The following is a 13193-nucleotide window of genomic DNA, read 5'->3' as shown; positions in this document are numbered from 1 at the left end:
TGGATAGTTGGGGTATGCTGATGGATGCCTTTTAAAGTGGTCGAAGTAGATATCGACTTTTCGGGAAGGGAAGATGAATGTCGAGAAGGGGAAAGTGTCTGGGAAAGACGAGAAATGATCTGACGCGAATCTTAACTCTCTTTCTGACTAATCGCTTTTTTGTTGTGTTTCTTAAGTGAATTTGGTGCACTTGTGATGACGTATGGCACGTGGTAATCAGCGAACGCTCGTGCTAATGTTTCCAAGGTCCGAATGCTCTTGCTAGCTTGACTCGCTTTAGAGAGGGGCGCCAAATACAGATCGTTCCGACACGCTCAAACGTACACATAGTGGCTCAATATGACTCATAATGTCAAGCGAATCTTCGTACAAAACAAAGGGGCAACTTGCGCCCTTGCGCCGCGCAACCGCGAATAGCTACTAAAATTCCCAGCAGCTCCAAAGAAAAACGACCCTTGGCAGTAAAATGGAAGATCAACTAGACGTTTTCGGACAGCATCCGTTCCTCACGATGAACACTCAGATATGCTTCGCCTTTACACTAAGCGATGCCTCTTCCCACGAAGCAATAGTCAACACGTTGAGGAACGGACTCAAGCGACTGTACGCAGGATTTCCTTGGCTAGCATGCGATGTCTGCAACGAAGGCTCAGGAGAAGGAAATACAGGTGTATACAAGTTCAAGACGTCAGCGGAGGCGCCCTCTCTTATTGTAAAGGACCTCAGGCGCGATGTCTTAGCACCAACAATGGACAGCCTTGTGCATGCTGGGTTTCCCATGTCCATGTTGGACGAGGAGATTATTGCACCACGCAGAACCTTTCCAGATCAGACCAACTCGGAATCAGCACCAGCTTTCCTCATCCAAGCCAATTTCATCACGGGCGGTCTCATATTGACCTTCCTCGCACAGCACAACACCATGGATATGACTGGCCAGGCCCACGCAATCCGCCTCTTCTCCAAGGCTTGTCACGACGAAAATTTCACAAGCGAAGAGCTCTTGCATGGCAATGTTGCGCGACACAACATTGTCCCTTTACTCGACAACTCGTATACACCTGGTCCAGAGCTCGATCGCCATATTTTGAAACCTAAATCGTCAAGTTCGGCTCCCAATCAAGCGTCATCCCCCCGGCCTAAGTCCGTGTGGGCTTACTTCGAGTTTTCTTCCAAATCACTCGCGTCTCTCAAATCGGTTGCATCAGAGTCTATAAGTGCGCCGGCGTACATCTCTACCGACGATGCTCTAACTGCCTTGATCTGGCAGTCAATTCAACGAGCTCGTCTAACACGCCTCCATTCGGCTACTCGATCAACGATAGCCCGTGCTGTTGATGTACGGCCGCATCTCAAGATTTCGCCAATGTATCCAGGGCCCATACAGAACAGCGTATACAGCACATTTCCAGTTGAGACGCTAGTTTCAGAGCCACTAGGGGCTGTAGCATCCCATATTCGATCGGCCCTAGACCCTAAGACGTCCATGGTAGAGTTTCACGCTCGCGCCGTTGCCACCTTCCTTAGTCGTACACCAAACAAAGCTGTTTTCTCTCCTACGGCGGATTTTGACATGTCTGCGGACTTGATACTAAGTTCTTGGTCCAGGGTACAAGCGTTTGAGTTAGACTTTAACCTTGGACTAGGCAAGCCTGAAGCTGTTCGGAGGCCGCGCTTCCAGGCATTGGAAGGACTAGCCTTTCTCATGCCCAAAACACTTGAGGGGAACATAACGGTCGCAATATGCCTGAGGGAAGAAGATATGGAACGGCTGAGGGTGGACGATCAATTCGGCAGATATGCGAGGTACATTGGATGATAGTGGCAGTCTTTCCAAAGCATCAAGTTGCTCGTCGTTGTGATAGGCTGAAACCATTTGCTCTCACATCTTCGATTTTATCTCGGTTCTTCGTCCTATTGTTGCGTGAACTGGCTCATTGGGCGCATAGACACGGTAAGCCGCGTTTCAAAGGCATGCTATGCTGTCGCGCAACCTTCCTTCTAGAACGTGATCAAAATCCACGGCGCAGAATTCCCCGTGAAAACTACCTACTGACAACGCACTCCTTGCGGAAGAAGCTAAGAGCCGCACAATCCCAACTTGTAACACTACGTTCCAGACAAAACGCAACACTACGCGAATCATTTAGCGCACAATCAAGGTAAAGAGTTTTTGAATAAGTTTCCAGGAGAAAGAGAGCTGGGTTACCCCTTATCATTGGACTTCCAATCAAGTTATGTGAGGAAACAGGGAAATTGGAGCACATACAGTTCAAGATGGTATTACAAGGCTGAAGTACAAGGACAATGAAGTCTAAGGGCCGGGAAGTAGAAAGTCAAGAAGAAGGAGAACTCTCGCTTGAGCAGTTCACTCGTTCCAGTGGTAAGCAACCGGCGAGATATCCTGTCCTCCATAAGCTGTACCCCCAAAGTCCAGATACCCCTGCGCGCCCGAGTACGGGATCCGCGCAATCTCTTCCCATTCACCCATAATCCATACACTCTGCATTCCCATGATCATATGCTGAAGCACATGGCAGTGAAGCATCCAGCATCCCGCATCCTGGACACGCAACCTCCAGCATCGCCAACCCTCGTCATCTCCTGCCGTGCCCCTGGAACGGTAACGGTACAGGTTCGTGGTATCGCGCTGCACGGGATTATAGTTTGCTAGCTTCTTCTCGTTCTCAACAGGATCATAGGTCCCATTCCCACTTCCACAGTCATAGAAGTGGGAACCGTGCAGGTGAAAGGGGTGGAAGTCGAATCCACCGTTATTGTCCACGACACTACCCGTATTTTCCAAAATGATTTCGATTACTTCACCGAGTTTGGCAGGCCAGGTCAGCGTGTAGGGGTCCCAGCCGCCATTCTCCATGGCTGCGGTGTAGTTTGGCATCGCTGCAGGGCCATTCTTGTAGATGTCGACGAGGTATGGGGGGCTGTTGGCCGGATGATTCTCGGTCCAGTTCAGGCCGTCGAGCTGCCAGATAATGGTCGATTGCCTCAGTTGCACATTGCTCACGTGAACGCGGCGAGTCACTTCTGAGGCATGGGGGAAGTTGTTGGGTACCAATGGCTCAAGAGCGTATTCGAGGAAGTCGTAGGTAGCGTTTGAAAGAGTTAGAGGAGCTACCGTGGGTGCAGAAGTTATCTTGGGTCCATGGCTTGGGTAGCGTAGAATTCCGAACCCAGTGTAGACGGTGGGTCGGTCTTTCGTCTCAAACTGGATGATGTAGTCGGTCTTGTTCCCGAGTTCTTCTATTGACTTCGTCTTAAGAAGCGCGTCGAAACGTTGTCCGGATGACAGCATCATATGGTCTGTGGTGTAGGGTTTGGTGTAATGACCATCTGCCTCAATTACGTCGAGCTTCGAGTGGCCCTCGATACCGAACGAGACCATGGATATGGCTGTTGCACCAACAAAGCGCATGCGGTAAGTCTTCCCGGGCTCCACATCGATCACCGGCAGTTGGCAGTTGCCTTGGCCAGCTGTTTCACCAATAGCTACACCAACGCCATTCAAGAGCACCGCATTCGTCTCGCCAGTCCAAAGAAATGGTGTCGCGACGAGTCCATGCTCCATCGTCACGTCAGTCTTGTTGTAGTAGTCCTGGAGGAAAACCATCCGCTCTTCATCATACTCGAAGGGAGGAATGCCAAAGTCCTCAATGATTAGCGGTCCAGTGGCAGATATAGCCTGGAAGCCAATGTGAGAGTGGTAGAAGTAGGTTCCCGCATCCACAACTTCAGGGTGAATCTCGTAATCGAAGCATCTCTTGGGTGCAATGGGCCACTGACTGACTGGCGAGCCGTCGCTGAAAGGCGCCGTGCGTTGGGTAAGGCCATGCCAATGCTGATAAGTGTCAGACGCAGTACATTCAGGTATAAGCATCTGGGATTGGTGGTACCATGGTTGTGTTGTACTCTTCCATGTCGTTGCAAACGCGCACCCAACTGGTCTTTCCTGCTGGAAGACGCAGTGCAGGTCCAGGGGATGTGCCATTAACCAGTGCAGACATGCGATGCTGGCATGCTACGGAGTGGTTTTCGTATGTGACAGAAAGATAGAAGTCTGGGGTGAATCCTCCATCATGAGTATGAAGATGCGATTCGTTCTTTGATGTCGAGTAGGGTACGTAGGACCCTTCACCAACAACTAAAGGCACTACTCCTAAGAATAGGCTAAGAGCCAACTGGTTGAGCATCCTGGATGATTTGGTACACAAGATGGACGTTGTTCGGTCTTACTAGAAGGGATTCCATATATAACGGTGGCGGTATATGGCTGTGCACAATCTGACACAGATAGTCTCCCGTCTTGGAAGTGTGATCTGCGTCAGCAATGCTTACGGCAGGGGTTGGCCCGTGAGATTCTATAGTACAGCCCAACGCTTCTGGGGGAAGCACCGAAATATCGCCGAAGTCATGATGTTTAGATTTCACTCTGCTTGTCTCTTCACACTCCATCTGGTAAGAACCCCCAAATTGATCGCAAGAAAATCTGAACAGTGTGCGTAAGCCCCACGGTCGGAATAAGGTTTACAGATTCATGTGGGGCTGAGGAAACTTCCTGACGGGGTAGATGGCCTGCAATGCTCGATACGGGGGCTTGGGTGCGGTCCGAATGGTCGTTCTTTCTTGACATCGAAATTACCGGATCGCCCGGGACATACTGTAGCACGGCAGAAATAGAGAAATACCTGGATCATAAGCACTGAGCAGGTGAATATCCCAAGTGATGCTAGAGACGATGTCATGGCCCCTGATCATCAAACCATGATATGCACCGACTACAAAGAAAACTTTGTTTACCTCCCGCACACTTACTTATCTACAGCCCTCACGACGGACATTTAACTGCACTCTTTTGTTCCAAGCAATTTGTAGTGCAACATTGTCGACAACATGTTTACTAGACTCGTCGTGTCCTTTCTTGCTATGCATATGCTAGCATTGGCAACACCACACCAGAACAGGAGAGCCAACGATGTCGACATTACGGCTCTGGACAAAAACGTCACATCGACCAGCGGTGCTGGTAATGTCGCAGCTGCGGGTAATCTTACACCATTTGGCGATATTGGCATAGGCTGCGGCATTAATTGGCAAGCCGGTGGATCGTACGGAGGTGCGTTGTTGACGTTGTCTCTCAGTTTACTTTCGCTAACGTGTGTAATGTAGGTGGGCTTACGGCAGGGTCGAGCGATTTCGGGTTAGGTGGTGGCTTCAACATAACCCGCGATGTCCTCACGGTTGGACTTGGACTTGGCATCGACTCGGCGAACGTTTCTGCCAACATACAATTCACCGGGACGAAGAGCGGCAGTGTTGAGCTGGTGTTCGAAAGTACTGCACCAATCGTGTGCACGCCGGGATTCAAAGATGGGAAGTCAACTGTGTCGTGTACCACGGTGTGATGCCTTCGAAAGTTCCACTCCAGTTGCGCTCACCCTGAAAAACAAGGATGGATTATCAGTTTTGTCCCGTACGACAATGTGGTGCTATTTCTAATTTGAGAGGCGTTGTTGTGTGGAGGAGAAAAGAGACCGACATTGGGATTAGCGGACGTCGTCTTGCCTGCATTTCCCATGATTCGTTACACTACAAAACGGCCGACCATACTCTCGGGGCTTGGAGTCTAGGCGTACTAGCTGCTTCTTATGTTAGTGTGCTGATAAAAATGGGGTGGTTGTACCTAGACATCTCTCTTGGATCAAGTCTTGTAATAACTGAAATTCCTCACACTTGAACAGAAGGTATCCGACTGTCACGATCATCCAAACCATTGTGTGCATCTTTGATCTGTTTGCTTCATTCCCAACTAGAGCATCGTCAATCGTGTTTTTGGCTCGCGCCCGGGTTGTTCTTCCTGAGGATATGGCCAAAGTACTCAAAACTATCGCCCTCACCCAAAATTTCCATGTCTAGATCCCACTCATTCTTGCGATTCAGGATCGGTTTGGTAAAGTGCGGTTGCCGATAGCTGATATACATGAATACGCCGTCGTCTTTCAAGACTCTCCAAACCTTATCACAGTCAGCATTTGTTGAAACTGATATGCCTAGACCTTTGTCCCACACTCACTTCACTGATATACCTTCCACAGTTGTTTATAACCTCTTCGGGTGGGCTCCATGGGCTTCCGTAGATCATCGCATCAAGAGTACTTTTGTCAAAGGCGACATCCACGGACTTGGTCTCGATGTCTTTCATGTCCCGGACATCACCAACTCTCCATTCAACCTGGGGTTTATCAAGGTGTCGTGATTTCATCATATCGACGACTACCGTGGAAAAGTCAACGCAGAGCTGATTCGTATACCCTCGCTCTAGCAGATCGTACGGGACTGTCTAACAATGTGTCAGCCTTGTGAAGACGTGGTCACAAAAACGACTCGGGTTTCCCTAGTGCAGTTCAGAACGCAACAATGGGAGAGACAGTATCATCTGGGTCCCCAGTATTGTGCAGCCTGTATCGCTTCGATCTATCGTTGAGGGGGAACATACGCTGTCCCCACTCCCCAAGTGAAGAATCTTGGCATTCTTTCCCTGATCCCTCTTCGTATCAAACAGGTGCTTCTTGAAAAAGGGCTCTAACTCAGCGAATGCGCGGAGCCATTCGTGGGTTGGCTTGTCGCTGTCAGCCTTTGCATACCGTTCGTCCCAAAACTCTGAGTGGCCGAGAGCTTGCTCCTCATCAGCGCGGGATGGCATCGTGAGCGTGACCGATTTTGGCTTTGTGCGCGTTACAGTAGGCCGGCAAATTTAGTGGAGAAAAACGGCTCCAGGCTCTCAGAAATGTATAAGGGCTGGGTTCGGGCATCGTGTCATTGCGTCGCAGTTGTATACTTCGCGTGCCCCTCTTTTTGTGGCCATCCCGGGGTCTTCTCTAGCTTCTACCGGTACATGGAGGTACAAGATCCGGCACATTTTCTTGATGATCGAGAAGGTGGTAAGCTCAGGGCCCAGAATTTGACCCTGATCGGTGGACCAGAAGTGTGAAGATCGCCGATTTACCAGCTACGACAACTCAGGCTTCTCTCTGAGACAACTGTTCGAACATGACACAGTGTAGCCATGGAGTAGCATGGCGAACGAGCTTGCCAGGAGAGAACTCCGGGGCTAACTATGGTATCAGGCAGGAGTATTGTATCTGGAGACGCCGAATCGTCTTCGGCATTTCTCCACCAATCAGAAGTGCACACTCAACTGAGATGAGATGTATTCACCGGACTAAAAGACTCACAAAACAATGGACCGTTATTGGCTAGGCGTATAGAGAACTTATGCCTTATACCACGGTATTCATTCTTTATGCCAAGACCATTTGCGCGAGACCTTGCTCCAGAGTGGAAGTCGATTTACCGGTGAAGGAATTCCCATCCACCCAGCCTAAGAGATCTTGTGTGTTGTTGTATTGATGCGCCTGCATCTACACATAGTTAGACCAGCACAATAACATGTAACAGATTAGATAAGAATTGCCCACAGACCAGTTCAATCGCTTGGGAGTGATATGCATGAAGCCATCGCGTGTCCTAAGGTCATCTTTACTGTCGCAATGTATACTGTGTTCGTCCATAAACTTTGCTTCACCTCCGTCTTTCAGCAGTGGAGGAATGTAAAGTAAAAATAAACGCACAGTATAATACTCAAGTCGCATCCCTGAATGTTTAGCCTCCCGCAACTACAGCCAGACCCTCATAGATCTGTCGCCTGACCCTCGAGAACGTTGCAGCATCATTGTTCCTTGGGTCCAAATTACCATACGCTCCTCCGTCAATCTCAATCTGACCAGTAGCCGTCTTCCTCACAGCCACCGTACCGTTGATAACTAGTACACCTTCGCCCCTAAACTCCGCTTGCATGCCGTTGGCATTCATGAGCTTCCTCAGATCGGCAAGACGAAGATCACCAACATGGAAGGGTTGCGCAACGGATCGGACAGCGGTAGCCATATTGGTAGGAACGACGTCGAGAACGGGCGTCTCATCGTTCTTGTCGCTAGACACGGGGATGGCGGGAGCGTCGAGTCGAGCCTTCTTCTTCGCTGGCGTGTCCGCTTCTTCCTCGACCTTGGGCTCAAGGCTTGCAGCTGCGAGACGGCCAGTGATAGCCACAACGCCCATGCCACGAACATTCTGCCAGCGCAGGTTGCGTACCATGCTGCGGCTGAGCTTGACGCTCCAGGCATTTGTATCAACACTGGCGTCGATCATAGTGCCGACGGCGGGTGTGAAGACATCGATGGCGTTGGCAGAATCGGTGTTCGCATTCAGCGCTATTCGACTGATTTCTGCGAGCTCGAGAGTCTCGCCTTCCTCGCCGCCCACGAGGATCAGCTTGCGAGGTTTGATAAGCGGAATAAGCTGCTGGATCGTGCGGCGATCGTGCAGACCCGAGAAGTCGACAAAGGCAATCCGACACCGGATCTCCAGGGTCTCCGACTCGATGATGACTTTCGATGGTCCCTCCACCTTGTCTGGCTCGTCTTCTGGTTCGCTGTCCGATTCCGCATCCTCGCCTTCTCGAACCTCCTTGTCTTTTCGACGCTTTTGATTGGCGTTGGCTTTGTTGGCGTCGGTGCTGTTTAATAGATCATCCCATCTTCTCTTCTGGCCAACAGCATTCTCCTTCTTTGTCCCTTCACCATGAAGAGCTTCTCCGGCAGTGTTGTCCTCCTCTTCAGCACGCGCAAAATCTTCGGGGCGAATGAGATCACCAAAGTCGTCCGCGCGACGCTTCTTGGCCTGGAACGGAAACATCTTCTCCTTTCCTTTCTTTCCTTGCACTTCGTAGTCGTAAACATTCTTCCGGCGTATGAGTACATTGACGCCTAATTCAGCGTCTGTCATACCAAGTTTGTTCCGTGCGTGTTGAAGGGCAACGGTGGCATTGAGCGCTTTTCCCCGATATCCGTCACCGGAGCCTTCTGAACTCTCAGACTCGGTGGAAGATCGATCGTCAACGATGTCAGCGGACGTTTCGAGCATCGCTGCATTATCGCCGCCCATGGTGGTCTGCCGTTGTCTCTGGCCGGCGAGGAACTGCTGGTATAGTGGGACTTCATCGCCTTCGAGTGCGACTGTCCGTACAGTATTGAATGGTGCTTGATCACCTGCGGCGTCTATCACACTAATAGATGGAGCATCCTGTCCCGGCGATGCATTGCGCTGGTTCCACAACTCCCAGAGGTATCGACCGAGACCCTTCTTTTGTGCGCCCAGCTGACCAGCTCTTTCTGTTAGTATGACCAAGTTCTTCTCGTCAGATGCCAGGCTTCGAAGAGCATCTTTCGAGAACCCCCACTCGAGCGTCGCATCGCTTGCTAGTATCACTCGTGGCCCAGTTGCACCCAGCATGCGAGCTACACGTGTCTTGCGCTCAACCAACGTTATGTGTTTAAAGTCGAACGGGACTCTGGCCCGGTCTTCTTCTTTCCCGTTTTTGTTCCTTCGGTCTTGGTCGGCAGCACTCGCTTCAAACTCCTTCACGATGCCCTCCTCCATCCATTCCAACATACTCCTCACATAGCGCATTGTTGCACCACCTGTCCGACTTGCAAGATAGACCTTTGCGCTTCGTAGTGAACCGCCACCCTCGACGTTTGTTGTCTCGCGCTCCCAGGTCTCTTCGAGGAGATATGCCAGTTCAAGTATACGCGCGCTTGAGTCTGATGGAATCAGGACGGTTCCGCCCTTGGCCACGGTATCTTGAATCATCTCGAGAAGGGCTTCATCTCGCTTGCTAGGCGGCCTAGCCACCTTTACCATGCTGGTGTTCTTGCTGCTGCAGATCAAGGCAGTTGGACGACGCAACTGTTCCAAGACTTCAGCGCCACCGGTGCCGGGTCCTCCCAACCACGCAGCTCCTGAAAGAACATGTTCCCTAGCCTGATTCCAGTCAACGGCATAGACGACCGACTCCATGCCATGCTGTATGTGCCATATTGAACCTCCCAGAGTGTGCCCGGCGCTGTATGCGGTAATGGTGAGACCATTAAGTGGGGGCGAGTGCGGCGAAGGGATAGGCTGATGCGGTTGCGAGTATCGGAGCGGGTTGATGCGGGCAAAGTAGTCGGCAATCTCTTGCGATGTAGGCGCTTGGAGGAGGATGTTGGGATTCTTGCCGCCCTTGAGTGCCGAGGAGAAGGAGTAGGCGGACTCGCTGAGAGCCTCGGTGGGGATAATCGACGATGCAAGCGGCGTGGATTCGTACAGATCTTGGAGCAGCGTCCGGCCGAGAGATATGACGGGGTTTGTCGCGTAGACGGGTATGCGCGTGAATAGAGGAAAGTTCTTGCAGCAGTGTACGTAGGCGCCGAGATGCGCAGTGGTTGCGTGAGTAAGCAGAATGAAGGACAGGGTGGGGACATGTCTGCAGCGTGTGAATTAGTCGTCGTGTACGTATCGTGTATTGCTACCTAGCGACTTTGCTACCTGCTGCTGCCAGTGTTTCCCGGGCCTGTGTCGCATGCACCGACAGCCCACACTCCATCTGGCATCCACATCGCAATCGCGGCCAGATTATGCACCTACCTCTCAATCTCCTTGAGTTTCTCTACGCTGAAGTCCTCGTCCCAGCCAACATCGATCAAGATTTGTATGCCCCCATCGAATTCTAACAGTGACTGCGACGCTGGCGAGGAGCTCTGCGCGCCTAGCAGAGGAGTGAAGTTGAACATGGTAGTGGTCGCTATTCAGTATGATGCAGGCGATTCTCAGGCTCCAAGTGCATAGTGGAGTGGACACGCGCTGGATGGAATAGTCAAGTCGTGATGTTGCTTTGATAGATGCTGGACCAGCGAGACACGGAACGCGTCAAAGCGCGGCGGCGTCGGAGCTGGCGAAACCGATAATCCGCGCGCCTCTTGCCAATCCACGTGACCGCAGTCTCACTGCCACTGTGAGCCTCATGATTCCAGGGTCCAGCACAAAACACCTACTACCTCGTGGCCGATTTCAGTGCTCGCTTCGATACATGCTGCTGGTGTTGAAGAAACGATACTAGGGTATGATAGTACTGTATGATATCTGTAGCTACGGAACTCAGCTTTCAAGTCCGAAACATTCCACCAAGCTTCTCGCAACACTATATGTCACTAGAAGCATTTCCATGCCCACGTCGTTTCCGCCCACTGGTTTGGTGTTGGTGTGACTCGCTAGCCTGCGCCTATGGTATGCAACCTGTACTGCATATCAACCTTGGAAGTGTCAAGCAGGCCCCGCCGCATACGTGTTCGCAGGCAGCGGCTACAGACAGTTCCGCACATTCGAAATTAGTCGATCACCCGCCCGCATATGCATCCGCTGGAAGACCTACAGAGTCATGCTTTTGTCATGGCAAGGGAAAAAGGCAAGTGCCTGGGTGAGATAGGAGATCTGCGAAGGCGCTGTTGAGGCACTCACCCCATGGAGCCATCACACCATCGAGAATACCAGCCTCGGAGCCTGGGTACAAGGCTGCGAACAAAGTCCTGCTAGCATCACAGGCGGAACTTCGGAACGAGACCGGCATGCGCAATGTCCAACCCGCCACAAATATGCAGAAGTCGCACTGCGCATTCAACAAACTTCATCCCAGCTTGATTCCAGTGGATACGGGTGGCTCCCAGGGCACACCCGCATCCGATCATCTCCTGATGATATATACTCACGCGGGTCCCGACGAAGACGTCATGACGGGTGCCAAATAGGACCATCGTTCGTTCTCTCGCACGCCGTTCACAGACTCCTGGATGCTAGTATCGCGAATCGCCCTGCTCCAGACCAGACGTATTTTGAGCATAGCTTGACACTTGCTGCACATGCAGCCACATGCAACTGTTGTCTGTGTCGCTGACGAATGGGACGGGAAGTGACCCCGCAGCTAAAGCACGCCGCTAATAATGCAAGTCATTCGCCTGTCCTCTTCGGCTGCATGCGTCCGGGTTTTCAATACGCAAGAACGGGCTAATGGCCGTCAGCCATCAGAGCGCCGCTATCACAACGCAGGGACAACGATCTGACCCATCTTCATCTGGTCCCTCGAGGTGGTCACAATACTACACATTGAGTGTGGGTGCGTCATCACACTGGTCAGCATGGGCATTAACTTTGGGAAGGACTGATTCCAAATTGGAGCCCGTATGATCAAGAGTAGAAACTAGGCTCCACATCGCGACGAGACGGCGGGCCCGAGACATGATACTTTCCACCGAATCATGCTGAATAAATGGCCTTGACAGCTTGATTCACAGGCATCTGCCGGCTGTGAACCACAATACTTGTGTGAGCCGTGAACGAGCGCTGTAGAGTGCTGCCCAACTCCTGTCCACATTTCCTCAAGCCTCAAGGAATCATGTAGACGAAGCACACTCAACAGCATTTTAAAGCAAGGAGAGGCGGGCTGTTGTTGGGTCTTGCACTCTAGTCGTCTGTCAAAGCGTTCGGCTAGGACCGAAGGTCAGGGTACTGCGGAAACCCGCTCGGAGCCAACTTTGGGAGCGTGCCTGTGTGCCCGTCGTCCCGCTCCGGCCGCAAAGTAACCAGATCCTCAGCACGCAGGGAAAGTCCACTGCGCGATACTACAATATCAAAAGCACCAAAATCTACAAAGCGAAAGCCCTTGCTTTGGACGAACATGTTTGCTTTTCGCCAGAAACGCCTACGCCAATTAGAGCATGCCGCAATGCTTGGACTGCTACCTGCTGATAGGCGTAGCGATTGTGGGGAGGGTGCATGGGAGCTTATGACATCTCAAATAAACTTTGACCGGCCGTTATTCGCTGGACCTACCAGACGCTGCTGTCATGATTTTGAGGATCTTCAGGCCTCACAATCCCTGACTTGCCCGGTGTGGCTTGATGCTGGAAATACTCAATAGGGCCTGGTCGGGCTGTCAGCATGTCAAGGTGGCCTTGCCTGTTGCTCTCGATAACTCTCTACCACTAGAGAATAAGGTCCGATTCGACCGGATCGTAAACCGTGGAGACATAGTGTCGTCAGGTCACACACACAAGACATCGCGGAGATGTTGCACGATGGGCTGGGAATCCTAGCGTGGGGCTGATTGTCGGCTAGGGGCGCCGCAAGTATCGCGTATTGACTAACTGTTTGGGCGCGCGGCCGTGAATTGATGGCGTTTGTGTGATAACAATAAGCAGCACATGGAGAAGATGATGTACATGGCGAATTGCTTTTGCCCGCAG

At 51.6% G+C, this 13193-nt stretch overlaps 4 protein-coding genes across 4 annotated transcripts; 1 reads left to right on the top strand and 3 right to left on the bottom strand.

Annotated features, from left to right (window-relative positions):
- Positions 1 to 2368: 2368 nt before the first annotated feature.
- ACET3X_007313 (uncharacterized protein) lies at positions 2369 to 4208 on the bottom strand (the record flags this gene model as incomplete). Its single annotated transcript, XM_069454198.1, has 2 exons — positions 2369 to 3856; positions 3912 to 4208. The coding sequence occupies 2 exons, from the start codon at positions 4206 to 4208 to the stop codon at positions 2369 to 2371; spliced, it is 1785 nt and encodes a 594-aa protein (XP_069304476.1).
- Positions 4209 to 4908: 700 nt separating this feature from the next.
- On the top strand, positions 4909 to 5420 carry ACET3X_007312 (uncharacterized protein; the record flags this gene model as incomplete). Its single annotated transcript, XM_069454197.1, has 2 exons — positions 4909 to 5131; positions 5185 to 5420. 2 exons carry the CDS (start codon positions 4909 to 4911, stop codon positions 5418 to 5420), a joined length of 459 nt encoding a protein of 152 aa, XP_069304475.1.
- Positions 5421 to 5835: 415 nt separating this feature from the next.
- Positions 5836 to 6718, bottom strand: ACET3X_007311 (uncharacterized protein; the record flags this gene model as incomplete). The annotated part of the gene is made up of 3 exons (XM_069454196.1): positions 5836 to 6030; positions 6089 to 6355; positions 6512 to 6718. The coding sequence occupies 3 exons, from the start codon at positions 6716 to 6718 to the stop codon at positions 5836 to 5838; spliced, it is 669 nt and encodes a 222-aa protein (XP_069304474.1).
- Positions 6719 to 7677: 959 nt separating this feature from the next.
- Positions 7678 to 10688, bottom strand: ACET3X_007310 (uncharacterized protein; the record flags this gene model as incomplete). The annotated part of the gene is made up of 2 exons (XM_069454194.1): positions 7678 to 10381; positions 10543 to 10688. 2 exons carry the CDS (start codon positions 10686 to 10688, stop codon positions 7678 to 7680), a joined length of 2850 nt encoding a protein of 949 aa, XP_069304473.1.
- Positions 10689 to 13193: the final 2505 nt, after the last annotated feature.

Source organism: Alternaria dauci, chromosome 7 (assembly GCF_042100115.1).
Source record: "Alternaria dauci strain A2016 chromosome 7, whole genome shotgun sequence".
Lineage (NCBI taxonomy): Eukaryota > Fungi > Ascomycota > Dothideomycetes > Pleosporales > Pleosporaceae > Alternaria > Alternaria dauci.
This window is presented reverse-complemented; position numbering and strand designations above follow the sequence as displayed.